General features: G+C 43.1%; 1 protein-coding gene across 1 annotated transcript; it reads right to left on the bottom strand.

Moving 5' to 3' along the window:
- Window positions 1-148: 148 nt before the first annotated feature.
- On the bottom strand, window positions 149-13614 carry brdt (bromodomain, testis-specific). Its single transcript, XM_040184946.2, has 20 exons — window positions 13195-13614; window positions 10109-10377; window positions 9821-9958; window positions 9396-9534; window positions 8512-8630; window positions 7701-8051; window positions 7499-7627; window positions 6450-6635; window positions 6170-6345; window positions 5796-6085; window positions 5583-5696; window positions 5390-5509; window positions 4803-4861; window positions 4534-4714; window positions 4140-4210; window positions 3461-3521; window positions 3274-3380; window positions 1511-1692; window positions 1131-1350; window positions 149-1037 (listed from the first exon to the last, which is right to left on the bottom strand). The coding sequence occupies exons 2-20, from the start codon at window positions 10298-10300 to the stop codon at window positions 972-974; spliced, it is 2901 nt and encodes a 966-aa protein (XP_040040880.2). The 5' UTR covers window positions 10301-10377; window positions 13195-13614; the 3' UTR covers window positions 149-971.
- Window positions 13615-18759: the final 5145 nt, after the last annotated feature.

The raw sequence follows: 18759 nt of genomic DNA on the forward strand, positions 1-18759 counted from the left end.
CTGGCAGGTTACTAGCGATCTGGTTCATTTAAATCCTAAAAATATTTGAATAATCGCAGGATACAGGTAGAGATATTGTTATCATATGTATGTATTTTACAATAATATAATCATATTATAGTGCTATATAGTCAGAAGGGGATGAAGATTGCTTAGTGAAAATAGCTTTATTAGGAGTAAAAAAAATAGAAGAAATAAATTCTTATTTATTTAGCATATACAAACTGTAACATACAGAACATGTCAATAATCTGCAAAAACAGCCTTGGAGCAGTCAGAACTGTATAAACAACAAAAGTGCACAGCGTGTACAGATAACGCCTGTATGGCATTTTCAAGTAGTCAGGTAAATAAGGAACTGAGATCCTTAACTTCAGTTCAACTCCGGAAACTGGACGGAGATCTACAACATTTTGTATTTACTATTGTGAAATGACAAATAAAAGGTGCAAGAAACGTAAACATATAAAGTGCTTTGTCTACATTGTAGTCAAGATGAACCGAAAACTAGTGGTAAGGGTTCATCAAATGTAATAACGTGGCAGAAGAACCAAACAACGCTGCACGTTCCAGCAAACAGGACAAGGTGACACTTGAACTAAAGCGTGTGCATGCAGTACTTTGCTCGTCATACACAACTGTCACAGAAGGAGCACTCTTCTGTGAAAAGAACAGAAAAACCCACTTTAAAGATGACATCCGGGTATGGATTATGACAGCGAGACACCCCAATAGTCTCAAAATCAGGAGCGCAGACATTAGGACATCATCCAGTGCAAATGCTAAACAAGGGCCTATATATGTATATATATATTATGTTTTATTGAATGTCCCCCTCCTCCCCCACACTTAACGTTTTGTTTTCTAGTCCAAAGGACGAACACGTGGTCGATGCTGACGTTGGCCTTTGTGTCGGAGAAAGAACCAACAGCTCGAGCTTTGATTTCGTCGAGACGACTCTGAGGAGTTATTTAGTCCAGGTTAAGTTCAAATGAGGTCATGATGTCCCGCTGCCTCGTCATGTCAATACCGGACATCTAGAAGAGAGAGAGAGAGAGAAAAATGAGCCGCAGAACGGTGGTCTAAAAGCCGCGGCAAAGTCACCCGGGGACACGGGCGGCGGTACTCACAGCCTCTCGCCTGCGACGTTCCTGCTCCTTCCTGCGCGCCAGCTCCCTTTCCCCGTCCAGCCGGCACTGAGGGGCGAGAGGCGGGGCTCCTGCGGGAGACATTTGTCTCTCTACAATTTTTGGAGCATCTAGGGTAGCTTCTGTGCAGATACTCCCTGGCGAGTCGGGAGCGTCCTTAATGGGCTGGGGATGCGTTTCTGCTCTGCATGGCCCTGGCAAGCTAGAACGAGAACGCCTTTGTTGATCGGAAAAGGGTGTTGATGAAATGAAATACTGCTTTGGTTGATCAGGACTGTGTTATGACACTTGAATGATGTATTTATCCAGGAAAACATAAAGAGATTACGTTCAGAACAAAGTGTGATGCATTCGCTGACTACCTGCTCTTTTCAGCAGTGCTGTCCTCCATTGGTTTGTTCTTCAGAGCTTTTTCAAGTTCCTCCTTTTTCATGGCCGCCCTGCGGAACTTCTGGAAGCTCTCCTTAGACGACTTGATTGCAGTCGCACTGACTGACTGCTGCACCACTTTCGCCCAGGACTCTGCATTTTTCAGAAAAATGTCCTACACGAGACAAATCACCGTCATGTTTATTAGACCATTTCTAAACCAGGTGAATAAGATTTGGATCAGGATTAAAAACACGTTTAACAGACTCCTGAAAAAAACCCAAATAAGCAAATGTTTTAAAACTCGTTTCCACTTGCAGCTTGATGCCGACAGGCAGAAAATGCACCCCCCCCCTCCCCCCCCCCCTCTGCATCCTGGTCTGCAAAACCAGCTCAGGACTAACTCATGTGGTGTTGGAATGTTCAGGAAAGAACAGCTTTCCAGACTGAAATTTCCCATGAACAGTCCCTTCAAGTCGGGACAAGGAAATGTGTTTGTTTATTGCAGCGGTTGGAGTTTGAACGCACCACTAGACAGTTTCCATGGTCTTTGAAACTCTCAAAGACTGGAAACATTCATCGACGTGTTGTTCAACAGCCCTCAGGAATAAAATACAACACATCTGTTCTTTGGCCTCCACGTTGTCTCCACGTTGTCTCCACATTACGATTCCACTAAACAAAACTTGAAGAGCGTGTGACCAGGGGAGGACTGGCCATAGGGGACACCGGGGAAGCCCCTGGTGGGACGACGTGGTGTTGGACTGGTCCAACTGGGCCAACTATACTCTCTGCTTCATTGCTCATTCTCCATTTAATCTGTTCCGTCAGTCTAACTTTGTTTTAGGTGTTCGGCCCGCGGTTCAGTTGTCATGTCGATCATAACTGGCCCGCCGTTCAATAGGACGCACACGGCTGATATTAAAAGTCCCAGAAGGCACCGCAACAGCTACACGCGACAAATCCAGCGACTTCTCAGGAGGAGAAGGAGGCGGGGCTGCCCGGCGCGCTCACAACGACGGATCGCAGGGGAGACATGAAGGGGGTATTGAATTGAATTGTGGTATCGTAAGTATCGGATATCTTGGTATTTAGGGAAGTTTCTAATGTTGTCCGTCTCTGTGATTGAGTGTGACATCACTGTTGCTGCCCACTCAACACTCGCCTCACGCGCTCTGGAGCGCGAGACAACAGCAAAACCTAAATCCTTTCAAGGTGGAACTAAATTATAATTATAATGTTTGAATCTCTGACTTATTTGGGAAACCAGGGACTGTAGATAAAACGTATTGTTTTGCTGTGCACCTTCAACACTCCTACACACACAATCACACACCCAGCATGCAACACTGATACCACTGATGTCCACACGTCCCGCTCTGTTCCTTTCTACAATATTGTTCATACTGATTCGAGTGTCTTCATTGTCTGTTGTTTCTCTGTGGACATTCACTCCTTAAGGCTCTGCAGATATACGTATATAGTATACATACCTGATGGTAACCCAGACAGAAAAACAACCTATGTAGTAACTTCTTTGTAATCATTCAAAATAATGTTAATGTGGGGGTATTTGCCAAGTAGGCCACTGGTTGGTCAAAATGTGCGATGCTCTGAGTGGGCAACGCGCCGCGTATTGAGTGGGCCGTTCTGACAGTAACTCACGAGCCACTTTCTACCTCCAGCCCTGCGTGTGACTGCACCACAAGACGTTAACACTTCTTGCAAGAGGAAACTGAGTTCAAACAATGCCAACCTTTCTGTGAATTTGGGTTTTTTCCTCTGTAGCAGAGCGACTGGCTGTGTTGGTGTAAGGCACATTGGTCAGCAGGCTGTCGGGCAAATCCTCAGGGCACCTGGAATCTGGCACAGTCCGTTCACCTTTAAGTATCCAGCTGAAGGATTAGCAACAAGTAAAACAGAGGTGTGTCGTGGTGACTTACTGGACCGGCGGTCATCTGTGGACGGCAGCGGGCTGTCGCTCAGAGGGGACAGCACCGGGCCCTGTTGAGAGGCACGATTTGTCAACATTGGTTGACTTTTAATCTTGACATCAATCTTTGAGTTTAGGGAAGTGCAACTATAAGTCTGTTGCTTTGGGGGATTTATTCTTTTTTCTTTTATTTTTCCTGAAACTATGAGTCTACAAAGAGAGATTAAAAGTAAAGTTACCGAGTAAACACTGAGATACAACTTAACATAAAGTAGCGATACAGCAGAAGAATTCGTAGACGAATCAACAATAAGGCAATTAATCAGTTGCACTTTGTATTCCAATAATCAAAGATGATCTATTTCAAGATATAGCAACTGTGATAAACCAGATAAGGGGTGTTCTGTTGATTTACTGTAAAACAGATGTATGAAGTTATAGCATCCAGGACGTGTGGATGTTTAGGTTTATCACGCTGTACAGTGGTCAGTGGTACCACAGAAATGACACCTAGAACATTTGACCATTATACTAACTGATCTCACTGATAAACAGCTCATTTGAAGGGCAAAGAGCGTCGGTAACGCGATTCAGCACGATAAGCATGCGTCGCAATTCTTTTTTTAAAGTTCTCTTTTTAACAGAGCAAACGGTGTTTGTGTAAAGTGTGGCTGTTCCATCAGAAGTACCTCGAACCTGGTGGTGGTCCAGTCCAGCATAACTCCCGGAGACACCATGGGGGATAAAAGGGCAGACAGATCTGTCAAACGGCAAAGGGCACTCATTGAAATTCAACACATGGAGACCATGCGAGAGGAGAGAGTACTGAGCCTCCACTCGATAGAGAGAGCGAGACTACAGTTGGAAATAATCCGAGAGCAGCGTGAGAAGGATACTTAGGATACAATACAACTATTAAGAAAAGAAATAAATTGATATAATATTAAGCATGGGAACCCCCAAGGAATACTGACTACCATTTCTGAGGGTAAAATCCATATTCTGAAAACAGATATTTCCCTTATTGCACAACAGAAAATAAGTGTATTAATTCCCTCTTCGTCAAGGGACACAAAGCAGTACCTGGAGGAGATAAAGGCAGCTCATCACAGGTCAGATTCACGTTACGCTGCGTTGGGTGGCCTTTGGTCTCTGGCACAGAGGACCGCGCGGTCAGAGGGGGCTGGTAATACTTGAGCGAGGCTTTAGTCAAGACTTTCACCTCCGATATGTGCTTGCCGCAGGCTGCACGAGCCGCTTTTGACTGAAGGAGAAAGGATATTCTTACTTTTCATTCTAAGCAGTTAAGCGAACTCACCGTGAAACTCACAGTAAGCAAACACTGGGTTTACCTCCGCCGCCTTGACCTTTTGGCAAGAGTCTGTGCCCTTCGTCTTCTTGGATTTTGGCGCTGAAACACAAGCAAATTGACAAAAAACGTACAGGTTTCTCTTCAGTAATAAAGAAATAAGGATAAACCACGATAATCAACTTTTACATAGATAGCTGACAGTGTGTGTGTATATATAGTGCTGGGCAACGTTTCCAATTCTAAGCTTTATTTATGTATTCCAAAACTATCAGGCACTTCCTGGACCGTCGGTTCTGAACGCAGATGACATCGGTGGGTTATTAGGAGCATCGCTTTGTTTTTTTACTTCACTTTAACTTGAATAACTGGGTTCTAGCGTCGCTGAAAAAGAACCAACTCTTGCTGTTTAGAAACCGCTTCATTTATCAGCAGAATAATCCCTTCCAGAATGCAGCACATCCTGCTTGTTATTGCAGATGACCTTTTCTTGTATAAAAATAGACAGTTCTTTAATTTGGTGTGCAAACAGGAGAGGTGTTGGAAACATGAAGCCTGTAACTGCTTACTCGTCTTAAGGACAAGGATGAACTAACGAGGTATGTGAGGTGTGCTAGGAGAGCAGCTAACCTGATTCAGAGTCGCTGCTTTCTGAAGTGCTATAAGTACTACTGCTGCTGCCTCCACAGCTGGATGACGAGCTGCTGCTGCTGCTGCTTTCACTGAGGACAGGAGCCTCGAGGATTTTAGCTGTCGACAAGAAAAAAGGTCATTTACATAATGTACCACGTGGACGCAATTACGCCGCTAATTCATTTCTAACCTAGCGGCTTCTTTTTCTTCATCAAGGGCTGCTCTTTGCTGGCATGCGGTGGCGTCCCAGCATGCTTTAGTTTGCCAGGCGGCAAACCTGCTGTGGGCTTCACCAGCTGGTTCTCTGCAGGACAGAAGAGATGGTAACCCTCCAGAGCATCTCTTTACTTTGGGGTGGGGTTCCTCACTCGCGCTAAGCTAAGCAGGTTTGGGCTTTACTCACTGAGGATGTCCTTGTTGCATTTCTTCAGACACGATGCAACAAACCTCTGCAGGGTTCTGAGCGTGGGGGCCTTGAGCACCTCAAAGTCGACCTCGATCTCCTCCGGAGCCGAATCGCGCAGGCAGGACTCCCTGGCCTGAATGATTCTCACCAATTTGCCCAGTTTGTCACCGGGCAGCTTGTCGATGTCCAACTTGAGCTGTTTTTTCTCCTGGTAAGTGACTGGCATTAACGCGACGTCGCCCTCAACTGCTGAAGTGCCCCCACGAATGTTGTGTCTGCTGCCATGCCTAGACAGAAAACATGGAACACCAGCCTCAGCACACGCGGGACACTTGTCTCAGCTACAACAGATGATCCCTATTAGAACTTACAAAGCAGAGCTGTGGCGGTTTGCCAGTTTTTCTACATCAGACTTGTACTTTGAGGACTTGTGCTTCAATCGTGCGATATCCTTTTCTTTGGCTCTTTTTTCCTTTTTCAACTTGTTTTTCTTCTTAGGTCTGTTCGGGGGCTCTTGTGTTAGTCTTTTCAGCTCATCTCGGACAGCCTTGAACGGAGAAGCCACCCACCAATGGGCAGATTAGGTCAAACGCACAGAAAAGAACTCCTCAAAAGTCATTTGCACGAGTACAGGCATGAATGTATAGCGACCTGGTCCTTGAGATTGGCCAGCTGCGACGCCTGCTCGAAGGAGGAGGAGTTCTCATCCTCTGAGGAGCTTCTGCATTCAGGGGTTGAACTCTGAACTCTTTCTTTTTTTGCCTTGTCAACTCGCTGATAAGGTATGGCACAGCACTCTTCTTGGGGCACCTTCAGATATCGGGCCTCAAAAACTTCCTGTTCATGCAAACACTGATGTTATTGTAGTGGCAACAGAAATTATTCTATTGAGACCAATGCGTTGATGACATTGCAAACAAATAAAAAGTGACTGAATTCACAGCATGTACAAGGCAGGCAAAGTACATTTTATTCTCAACAGAGGAGGTGCAGTACTCCACCTCTACTATTTGGTCCATAGAGTTTTAAAAGGCCATTATTACGTAACTGCAGGGCAAAAATAGGCCCAATTTGACCAAAATGCTAAAACTCAAAATAACTTTGTGATCATTTTCACCCGTGACATCGGCCTATGGGCTGCGTCAGCCATCTGTGTGCTCGCTTCACTACTAGTGGGCAGTGTGCTCGCCTCCAGCATGGAGGGCGGATGAGACGTTGTTTCTTTACACTTTGGATTCAATCCAACACATAAACTATCACATCTAGCAGGGGCTGGCGGGTTAGCATGCCAATTTTAGTAGATATAACTGCAACACAGCACATCGTCTTTGAGCAACGCCGTGACCTCTTTACATCGCGTTCATAATGCTAGTTTGTGTTTTGAATGTTTTCAAATTAAAACTATTTACAGTTCCAAATGTTGTTAGTTATCCGTGTGGGTAATGGGATGGACAGTCCTGCAGGTGGTTTCAACCCATTCTACCGATCGACAGATGGTGGTGGTCAAATGCCAGCAGATGGAACAATGTGCCAAGGAAAGGAAATCGGGGGGGGGATGAGCACAAACAACGTCAGTTTCAGTCTTTCTGAAATTGGTTCTGCAATGATTGATGTAGAGGAAAGTACATGTGTGCTTATATGTATATCACATCCGAGGACTCAATACATTTGGGTGGCAAAGTTATATTTGAAATCAGTACCTGCAGTTTTCTTGCCATGACAACCACCTCATGAGTTGGTGGATTGTATTTATAACAGTTGGAGAACATGAGTCGGACATCAGCGGCAAATTCCTTTGGATTTACATACTCGCGTTGATCCATTTTCCTCTGGGGAAACGACACTTGATGAAAAAAAAAGATGTGACTGACATTAAAATGGACTATATTGTAGTCATCTTACCCGTATGCCGCTCAGATCCATAGGCTGCTTGATGATGTCATGGTAGTCGTGCAAGCCCAAACCGAGCGCATCAACAGGGGTGTAAAAGGGCCATGCGTATGCGTAGTGTCTCTTGGAGAGCATCTCCTTCAGGATGTCATTACAGCACCGGAGCTGCTCAGACAGTCGGGTCTTCTTGCCCTCTGAGGCGGGCAAGTCTTTCTTCGGAGGTTTGATGGGCCTTCTACTGCCTTTCCGGGAGAATAGCGTGCAAGGCGCTGAATGATCCCCAGTGAGGGAAACGACGCCACTGGTGAGGACGGAGGGGGTGGAGGTTGTGACATCTGCTTTCCTCTTGAAACCCTTTTTAATCTGAAAATTAAAAAAAAAAGTCACTACAAAAGTTAAAGAATTTGCAATTGGTTTCACTTTTTGACATTTAAAAGTTTGGTTCAGACACTATTTGGCCATGTGAAAGACAACCCGTCTACTAATTTCCTGCAATAGAGACAACGAGCGTGAGAAACATTTACTGTAGTCTGTGGTCACTGGAACGGTTTGATCACCATCATGCCGCCACAGAACGAGCTACTACTTCCAATGTAAAAGTCAAACTTTAAAATGGACAAAAAAAACAGGAACTAGAATATACATGTCAACATACTGTGGTTTCTTATCTTACCGAAATAACCAACAAAGTGTTAGAACACGATGACAACGAATCAAAGTAACGATCTAACCAAAAAGCTCAACAACCGTTGGAAGTTTTCACACCCTTAGAGACAGTAGATTGTTTAAAGTCAAGTTCTATGCAAACCAATAAAACACTCACTGTAGCATCCATTTGGGAGAGCTGAGTGGGGGGCTTGAATTTACTCAGATCAGGTGGAATCACCGTCACAGTCTGCTGGAGAACAACTTCTGACACGGGGGATGTCTGCTTTATGGCACCTACACGACAACAGGTCAGAAGACATATGCACAGGAACTGAATATCATTTTTATTGGAAAATTAGGCTGCACAATTATCATCCAAACATTATTGCATGTGAATATTTGAGTGTGTTTGGAGGCAGTGACAGGTCCCATAATGTAAAAAGATTTGCTTTTTGGTCAAGCAGTTCAAGAAACTATATAAATATCAATATTGTATGGAAACGCTCAATCCGCCGAGAAATGTACAGAGCTTGTGTTCAGAAACCGTGCCTTTAAATGAGCAGTCAAGATTGACTTAGCAGTTTAGCTAACGAAAAAAAGGCCAGTTTAAGGGTATGCTATCTTTAGAATATATTCCAATGAGGAATGAAAGTGAAACTAATCTATATTGTTTTCATGAACCGAGGAAGCTGGTTGTTTTAACGAGTTTCCCCTTTAGTTCAGACCTCTGCAGGTAACCGCTATGTTCAAGGTCGGCCTGTTTTAAAAAGGTAGGTTTTGCTGCTGCTCCCTCCCCCTCATCCAAAGCACTATTTTACACAGTGGGGGCGAGTTGACCGCCGACTACTGGAGTAATAAATTGATTATGGAGAAGTACTGCATACAACCCCCCTTCAAATAAGCCAGACTGCCCCTTTAAATACATGATTGCTGCAGACTGATTTAAATGTACTTGTATTTGCAGATATATACACATCTCAGACACACAAGATATTGATGTGTAAATATACAATTATTATATTGGACCTCATCTTTAGGGACTGTTAATGTGTAAGATACCTGCATTTGTCTTCCTCCCTTTCACTGGTTCCTTCGCAGTGATGGCTGTAATGTCACACTCGTCCATAGGCATTGTGGTCAGTTTCTGCAAAAAGAGCTTCTCCAGGGTCTGCGCCATGAAAACAATGTCATCTCCAGGCTGTGGATGGAAATTGTATATATTATGACCTAAAAGTTGTCATGCCAATCTTGCTCGAACAGCAGAAATACCCATCAGCCCTGCTAAAGCCTATAAAGAGTAACGCTGGGTCAGTGGGTGGGAATTACCTCATTTAGATTCCAGTACGATAGAACAGCATTGAGGATTACGAACAATATGTTAGTTCATAGACCAGCTGTTTCAAAACACCTCCACGGCTAATTTTGTGTGTATATTATTGGGCAGTTTGAAATGTGTTTTAGATAGACAGCAAACCCGATCTTACCCGATTGTACACATAGCAGTTGGTGAACATGGTATTGAAGTCTTGTATACACTGAAGTGCTTGCCAGTAGTATTTGTTCTGAAGACGCTTCTGAATAGTGCCCAGGTCCATAGGCTTTGTTATGATTGTGTAATAATCCTGAAAAACAACAAAAACACTGACATGAATAAACCAAAATCTCTCCACTCCAGATCGCAGTCTGACGGAGTCCCTCTGCAGCGACCTACTTTGGGTTGAAGCACTAAAATATTAACACACACATTTAGAGCAATTCAAGCTCCTACTTACTGGGAGACACAGTGCAACTGCATCAACTGGCTGGCGAAACGGCCACGAGAAGTTATGCCTCCACAAAGCTTTGATCACCACCTTCTCCAGGTACTGCAGCTGATTGGTCACTCGTCCGGGACCTTTGGAATTGAGGACCTCCGGCGGCGCGGGGTTTCTGCTCGCAGTGGGACGGACTTTCACATCAGTCATCGTGCTTTTCCCGAGGCCATTGATTGAACAGTGGGTCGGATTCTTTGCTGCAACTTAAGTGTTCATCACACGGTTTCCTGAACAAAAGCAGTGAAGAGTCCCCGGGGCATCAGTTCGGACGTAGATTAGGAATTACGTTTGGTAAAAGAACAAAACCAGTCACAATTGTGGAGAAGAGTCTCTTTAATACATCAGTGTGGACAACCCTGCTGCCTTAAATCTGACCTCGAGTCCACAATAACTTTATGCCCAGACAATTTAGAAAATAATCAAACAACTTGAATTTCACAACTGTATACCTTCACCAACAATTCATAATAGAGTTTACATAATGTCGAAAACTCATCTCTCCGCCATTGTATCCTTTTTGACATTTGTGGGAAATAAACAAACACATACTTGGGTTGAGAGTAAGAACGGTAGGAGCTAACCGGATCGGGCTAAGTACCAAAGATAGATTAGATAAGGGAAGACGTAAGTCTTCAGTATAGGGTTTGACAATAATGTTCAGGCAAAATGATGAAATGTTTTATGGCTGTCCAGCTACTATTCTATGTGGTCCTTGTGAATCATATGATAAACGGTTTTGAACTCATTTAGCACGTCAGGATTTCACTAAGGGACCAAATTTAAGAGCAGTCACTCATAAAACAGTCAGATCTTATCGAGATCAACGTGACACTTCAACGAGCCCACATGTCAGCTCATGATCACCTGTCATACATGATCCGGTGAGAAACTACCTTATCGATTACAGTATGCTTCATATTGATGACTCGCTATAAAATAAAAGTCACTATTAATTATTCACGGAAAGCGATGTTTGGCCGTGACATGAAGACAGGAAACACCCGGCACCTTGGGGTAATTTAAAATAACCAACAACATTGCAGATTACAGCGTTTAAAAAAACAACTCCAATTTATTTAATCTGGACACATTTTGTTGACAGGATGTGCTTTAATTATGTACTTTCACTTTAAATTTAGCTCCCCAATGAAAACAAAAAGAAAAGAAATCGTACGACAATATAGCCATATTTAAATTGCCGGTGGACAGAAACACACAATGGCACGTTTGAGGCTGGGGAGCATCTTTTCTTCTAAACATAGGCAACACTGCCACCTAATGCTGCCGCAGAACGTGTTGCTCAGCAAAAACTAACCATTATAATAGACACGTTTCAAAAAAGCTTGAGTATCTCAAGTAATAAAACACTAACGCCGTAACAGAGGACGCGCCATGCACCACCGAGACTTGATAGTGCATTCAAGTATTTTCTTATTTCCATTTTATTCTTTAAAAAAACAACAAAGGAAAAATGAAGACAATACATGAACAAATTCCAGTGAAGTCCAGCGCATCATACTGTTGACCTTTCTTTGAGTTGATATAGGCCGCACTCCAGAGCCTTAATGACGAGTTCATCAGTCATACAACCATCTGGTAACGAGTTTGTCATTAAAATGAAAAATTGAGTGTCAAATGCTTCTAGACGTTCGCAATCATCTCAAACAGGAAGCGCCATTCTGACACGTCTGGTTCTGCGCACAGTAAAATTATTTGTCAATTCATATAAGAGAAGTAATCATACTCATAGTTTTTGTTTAGGTCAAATTGCCCTGCAGTTACTGGTACCAACTTCTACCATTAGATGTCCTGCTTCCATATCACTGTTAGGAAAACATCAGACTATTGGTTAGGGAAGCAATTTGCCATTGATTGAAAACAGACAGCGGTGAAGCCAGAATGTAAATCAGTTAATTGAGAACAATAAATAGTAGATAACGCCAATCATTTTATTGCAGAGCTTTTAAAAAAATATAAGAGACACTCTTATACTGTTAAAGCATGCAAAGGATAGTTTGACCTCGATCGGGGAGAAAAACACCGCCAGTGACAAATCTCAATCAAAAAATTATTTCTAAACACAATGTTATACTTATGCCGGTCAATTTTCTAAAGTAACATTATGCAACTTGGTAAATAGAAAACGTTAAGCTCCATCTCCTATCAAAGAATCGGCATACAAACTGTTTTAACCAAACTAAGACGGTGCAAAAATACGTCATGAGTACAAAAACTATGCTATAGTCAAGAGGTAATCTCCGAAAACCCCTAAACCATGGCAGATAACACGTAGATAAAATAAGCTATGACAACGTCTTACTATACAAACAATAAACTCATCAGCAATATTGGAGCATATTAAAGTTTAAGCATTGACGGTGGAATGAAGTAAGTTGTTGCACGCTCGGCTCTGCACGTGGCGGCCCGCCGCGCTGTTGACAGCGCTCCGGCAAACACGTGACACCACGCCCACCGGTTCCTTTAGCCGCTAGCGGTGGGTTAGCCACCGTTAACACGGAATAATATATCGGTATGTGTCATTCACTTTCGTCCCACGACGTGTGAAAGGAACGGTGACCCGGGCGTTAGTTAGCTACCGGTACGAAAGAGAAATACTGAAATATCTGAATACCTGTTAAGCGCTAAGGTTGCAAGACAACTCTGACCATTAGCCAGCCTGTTTGCTAGCTAACCTAACTGACATTCGGAACTGCAGTGACTATAAAATAGCGTTATCACTACAGTTGGACTGGCAAAGGCCAAGTGTTTTCAACTTTACACCACGTCAACGACTACGTTGTATCCAAATCGATAAGGCCGGTACAAGTCACTTTACGCCAGCATAGCTGACTAGCTAACGTCCAGCAGCGTTAGCTTAGCTGTTGGGGTGCGGCGAGTTAACCTAAAGGGCTCCATGACAATTTACGGCAGCTTTGTAAAACGTCCCGCACAGAAGCGTGTCAACACTCGAAAGCCATCAAAGAAGTCTGCATTTTGTAAAACTTGGCATTTAGTTGACAATGACAGCATCGGGCTAGCATTACCTTACGAGATATCACCGGCTCTTGCGTTCAACGCTTCAGTTGCAGGCGTCTCTACAACTGCCTCGCGTTTATACCCCTGTGCTCGAGGCGCTAGAACTGATTGGTCAGAAGCCGAGATACACGCGTTACGCGTTGTTTCTCTGCAGAAAAAAAGGCGCTCGAAACAGTCTGTTAAAAAAAAAAGAACGAAATATAACTGTCTCCTGCAAATGTAAAGCTACCCGGGTTTTTAACGCAATAGGTAAATATTTTGGTTGTGTTGTTCCAACAAAATGCCAACTCGACGTCATGGGTGGATCCTTCAGGATTATCACTTGGTAAGAATACCGACTGATGGGTGTAAAGTCACCGACCGTCCTTTTAAATGCGGTCGGTCGTTTGGGCGCATCCCCGCGCGGGCAGGCAGCGGCGCTCGGACTGACGGCGCAGGGGGAATGCGTGCAGCTGCAGGGAAGGGAAGCGGCGCGTGGGCGGAGTGGTGCCTTCACGTGCTGACCCAGAGGCGGAAAACGTAGTTTCACTGAAGACATTACAAGACACCAGTCCATATCTACATGGAAGATTACCACATACATAATGTGATATGACTTGTGCGCCCCGTTTACACGCAGTTAAGACGGTGTGTGCGGTAACCTCAACTTGCATAACTCCTTCCCTATCGCCAGAGAACATGTTATAGGTGTTTCTGTTCTAGTGCAGGTAAGTCGAGACAAGTGAGACGTTATCTGAACCGACATGTACAACCACACATGTTTGGTGAATCAAGTAGAATGAAATAGAATCAATGTAGAATCAATGTAGAGTTCCCAGTATTAAAATGAAGGGGTGGTTGTGCACTTTACCTGGTTAACCTGAACTAGCCGTGCGTTTACTTCCTGTGAGCCGCAGACACCGAGGAGCAGAAAGTCAGTAAGTAGAAATTGGTGAAAAACAGCTAATGACAAATAAAACTTTGATGAGCACAAATCCTCATGGTCAGATGTCAGAAGGTCAGATCATTCAGTGAATTCACTGTTTTATCACATTGAAGAACAAAGCATTGGCGTATCCAACATGTTCTATGAACACGCACACAACAAACTGATAAATCATATAGGCTTACAATAACATTGCACTATTGAAATATTATTTTAGCTAAAAAATGAAATCACTTCAGATGTATGATAATCTCAATGGCCACATTCTGGCCACACGATGGAGCCACAAGCAAGCAAAAATGTGTGAGTTCAACTTTGCTGCAAGAGATGTGTGATATCAGAGGCCTGGGGAATGTTGTTGTAGTTTGTGTTTCTGATATCCAAAAGCGGTTGACTGAAAACACTTTTGTACGTTTGCACAAAGCTAGAGACATTTCATTGTGATGTGGCCGAATGCTATTTCATCCCCAAAGCAACACAGGAGGTTCGTGTAAACTCCATTTGGAATCGTTCAGTCCGTCATAGAGACTGAAGAGAACGGGAGAACATTTTAAAAACTGTTTACACTTTCCCTCATAACTCACAGATTACCTCTCCACGCATAACGAACGCAGGCCGGGTGCACCGCAGGTCTGTAGCTCAGCAAATTTCAGATCAACAGATTTAGAAAGCGAAAGGCTTTGTCACATTACCTAAATCAGTTCTGAATGTGCCCGTAAATACTGACACAGTGTCTGTTCCCCTGACAAAGACAGGAAGCTCGTTCAGAAGGGAGGAGGTCATACAGGAAAGGGCTCTGCCCCCCGATGTTTCGAATGTGAGGAGTAACAACAGCTATTTGTTTTGGAATGTATACATATAAACTCCTCACACCAAGTGGGGGAACGAGCAACGTTTACGTTGTATGATCTGACGTTCACGATCTGAAGTGCAAAATGCTGAAACGAAAGGAAATATTATTGGCTACTCTCGAACATGCAGTACGCTTGAAGACACGAGAGAGTGTAAACATGTGAGTACACTCCACTAACTGCACATAAACATTGAGCAGGTGGGAGAGATGATGACTAACAAACACTTTTCTCACTTTTAATGACTAACTGGAATAGACAGGGGCAGCACAACTCTGTTATTAACCCGATTACTGTCGGAGTTCATTCATGATGTGCTCATTGTGTTTTCATGGGACCTCTGCTCAAATAACTAAAGTCATTTAAATGGCATAGTTAGTACATGGTAGCATGTGCTTTGGTCTCTAAATGAATTAAAAGGACAGTCAAAATTAGAATTTAATCCAGTTGGGTTCCTGCTTCGATTCAGGGAATAAACAAAAACAAGCAGCACTGAAAATCACCTTATATTTTCCTGCTGCCAATAGGGGTTTTAAATAAAAGAGAGAACAGAGACATTCAAGCGCATGATGGAGCACAGAGAGAGACGGCTGGAGTAGTTGTATCACTGCATTTACCTCTTTTATTGTGGTCGTTGTGATTGAGAGGGTTCTGTTAACGTCCTGCAGCTGAAGTAAGCAGCACTCTAATAACAATCTCGGCCCAAATCAAATATTTAGAGTGTCCCGAAGACGATGCTGGAGACGAGACAAAGAAAAGAGGACCCTGACAGTGACGATAAGTTATCATGAATATTTGAATTTTTGTCTGTAAAGATTATGATTGGTTTATTCGTATGAGACGTTGCTTTACACTTGTATTAAAACATAATTTTCTTCTTCTATTTAATCATTATGGATTAAATTTGGTTTAAAATGCATTTCTTTGACTTTTGCAAAATGAATGTGCTGCCCATGCAATTCAGATTTAGCAGAATAAAACACACCCTCAAGGTGAGCTGTGCTCACAGTTTCATCTCCTCCCTACTTTCTACCGTACCTTCAATAATGTCGACGATGCATCAAGGCTGATATTAAGATCAATTGATCCGTTATAGTTGATCTCATTCACTGCTTCTACTCTAACAGCCGTACCCTGTTGCTAATAACATTAAGACGTCGTCAAAACGTGACACTTGTATAAGTCTACTTACTTCATTGGCTGCGATGCAATCCATCCAAATACTGATGTCGTTTGTTATTCTAGACCACTCGCACACAGCAGCTCGACCAACGTCCCACTAGCAAAAACTGTGTGTGTGAAGTGTTGCCTCTCCTCAATGCCGTGTCACCTCTTTCACAGCCGTTGGAAGTTGCACTTAAATAGTTAATTAGTTTGGGTATTAAGTTTGATTTTGCTTCCCGCCTTCCGCGATCAGAATCAGAACCATTTATTTGGCAAACAAGGAACTTGTCACGGCAGATGGCGCATACATGTCATTTGACGATCAGGCAATAATTTGCAATTAAATTAACAACAGGATATAAAATAATAAACATGGGGGAAGGTGGGACTGCGTTCTTCCTAAAATCCACAAACATCTCCACTGTCTTCAGAGCGTTGAGGTTAAAGTTGTTATGACTGTATTATTCTGCAGATTCTGATTGGCTACTACTCCCTGCAGAGGTGTATTGCTATGAACCAGATTGATGGAAGGTAATGACAGCCTTTTTGTGTAATGCTCTCATAATTATATGCATTGTGAGATAAGAATGACTAATTCTATTCTATACCTGTTAATTTCCAGGTTATTGCTGGCACTAACTAAGGCACATATATAATGTTTACATTTTAAATGGTTGCACAGTTGTGACATCACAGCTCTACACAAATGCTGAAGGGCAAAGGCTAAAAAATGTTCTTGGCTTCATGGATGAAGCCTTTTGATTCTTTCACATTGTTTGTAGCTGCTTTAAATAAAAAAAATGAAAATCTCCCTTTTAACAATAAGGGGCCTTTAAAAACAATGGGACATATGATGGATGGAATGAAGTAACAGATCGGTGGGAGATTCGCATTGTGGCATCATTATTCAACTTTTGGTTAACCTTGCTGTCAATGTCGAAGACACTTTCAAAATGGGTCTTCATGTCAGGAAGTTGCCCGTCGCTGTTCTACAACTGGTGGGACGCCTCATGAGGGGACCCCCCACTGCAGAGCGTCGTTGGTCTTGACAGCGACAGCGATCAAGTGGGTCAACACAGACTCAAGAACTGCGGTTTACATGAATGGATGGTGAAGATGCCTCAGATTGTGTGTGCGTGTCTTTTGAAGCACCGTTACGGTTTCTATTCCCCTTCCTCTCAGCTGTACTCACAACCCTAACACAGTGCAAATAAACAAAGTGGAACACTTTAACAGAGACATACATATGTATGAGATGTAAAATAACATGATCCCTTTGAGCGTTTTGCTTGTCAGCTCTCAGAAGCGGCGGCGTTTGAGCGTGTGTGTGTGCGTGTGTGTGTGTGCGCGCGCGCGTGTGCATGTTTTTGCACAACAAAAGTTTCCTTCCTTCTTGTCACAGGTGGCATCTCGTTAGCGGTAAATCACTAAGCTGACATTTACGTCGAACCCAGTCACGCGGCATGTTCTTTTCACTGGAAGTCTGATATCACAGCGAAGCAACGTGGTGTTTGTTCCTGGAGAGAGTTCACACGTGGAAATCATTCCACACACAGTTTAGTGCTTCTCGTGAGCGTGGGGTGGTGACAATTCACAGCTTGTGACAAAATGTCTTGTGAGAGCTATTTTGTTTGCATTCTAATATTAGAAGGCACCCAAAATATAACGTGGCAGAAGCCAGGATACGCAATTGGTGTTTATTGAGTTTACATACGCAATAAGGTCTGTTCCTGCATGAGAAGCAAGTTGCCCTGCACTCTTCTTTGGCTTAAATCAAAAGTGTACAAGCATTTATAAAAAGTTGAGTGCATTTATTATGGAAGTTGAGTAATTTATTGTAAGTTTCTTCAAGCAAAAGCATCTTCCAAATGATGTAACGTAAAAAAAGAAGAAAGGAGCGAACAAAACAAATAAATAGAACATTTTAGTAAAATAAATTATATGTATACTGTTTTGTGTTTGATGTAATAAAAGCTAATTGCCGGATGGATAAGATACAGCTTTTTCTTTTTCTTTGTATTATATTTTCCAGGTTTGATCTGAGCAGCAGTCAGTGCTCTTTACTACATTTGAGTTCTGATCCTGCTGTGTGTATCATTTGAACAACTTCATAGCTAAAGGTTGGATTGAGCTTCTGTATTTAGTATTTACCATGGTGATGTTTGACGTTTCAATGTGGTTCTTCATGTGGTCGAACATGATATAAAATACACAGTAAATATACTTTGGTCCTCAAAGAATTGCGTTTTTAAATCACCACTTTAATCTACAGCAACGCATTGGGTTCTAGAAACTAATCTGGGACCATTTCGGGAGAAATCAATATGGAAAAGTAAAATACAACAGTTTCCTTTCAAATGCGGTGGGAACAGCTGCCTTCAAGCCGAATGGTGACACGAGTCTTTAGTTTAGCCAGACATTCCCATAATCTGGCATCGAGGACCCCCATGCAGATTGAGATTGGGCCCCCTTGAGATAAGAGTGACCTGCAGCGGCCCTTTACAATAACCGTTTTGGGTTGCACATCTGGAAATGGCGACTGAGCGCCAACACATTTCAGCACGCCGTCATGCATTCTTAACTTTGGACTAAAACGTGTTTTACGATAAGGAAGAAGAAGCAGCCCGGAGGAG

This window comes from Gasterosteus aculeatus, chromosome 8 (genome assembly GCF_964276395.1).
Source record: "Gasterosteus aculeatus chromosome 8, fGasAcu3.hap1.1, whole genome shotgun sequence".
In the NCBI taxonomy this organism is placed as follows: domain Eukaryota; kingdom Metazoa; phylum Chordata; class Actinopteri; order Perciformes; family Gasterosteidae; genus Gasterosteus; species Gasterosteus aculeatus.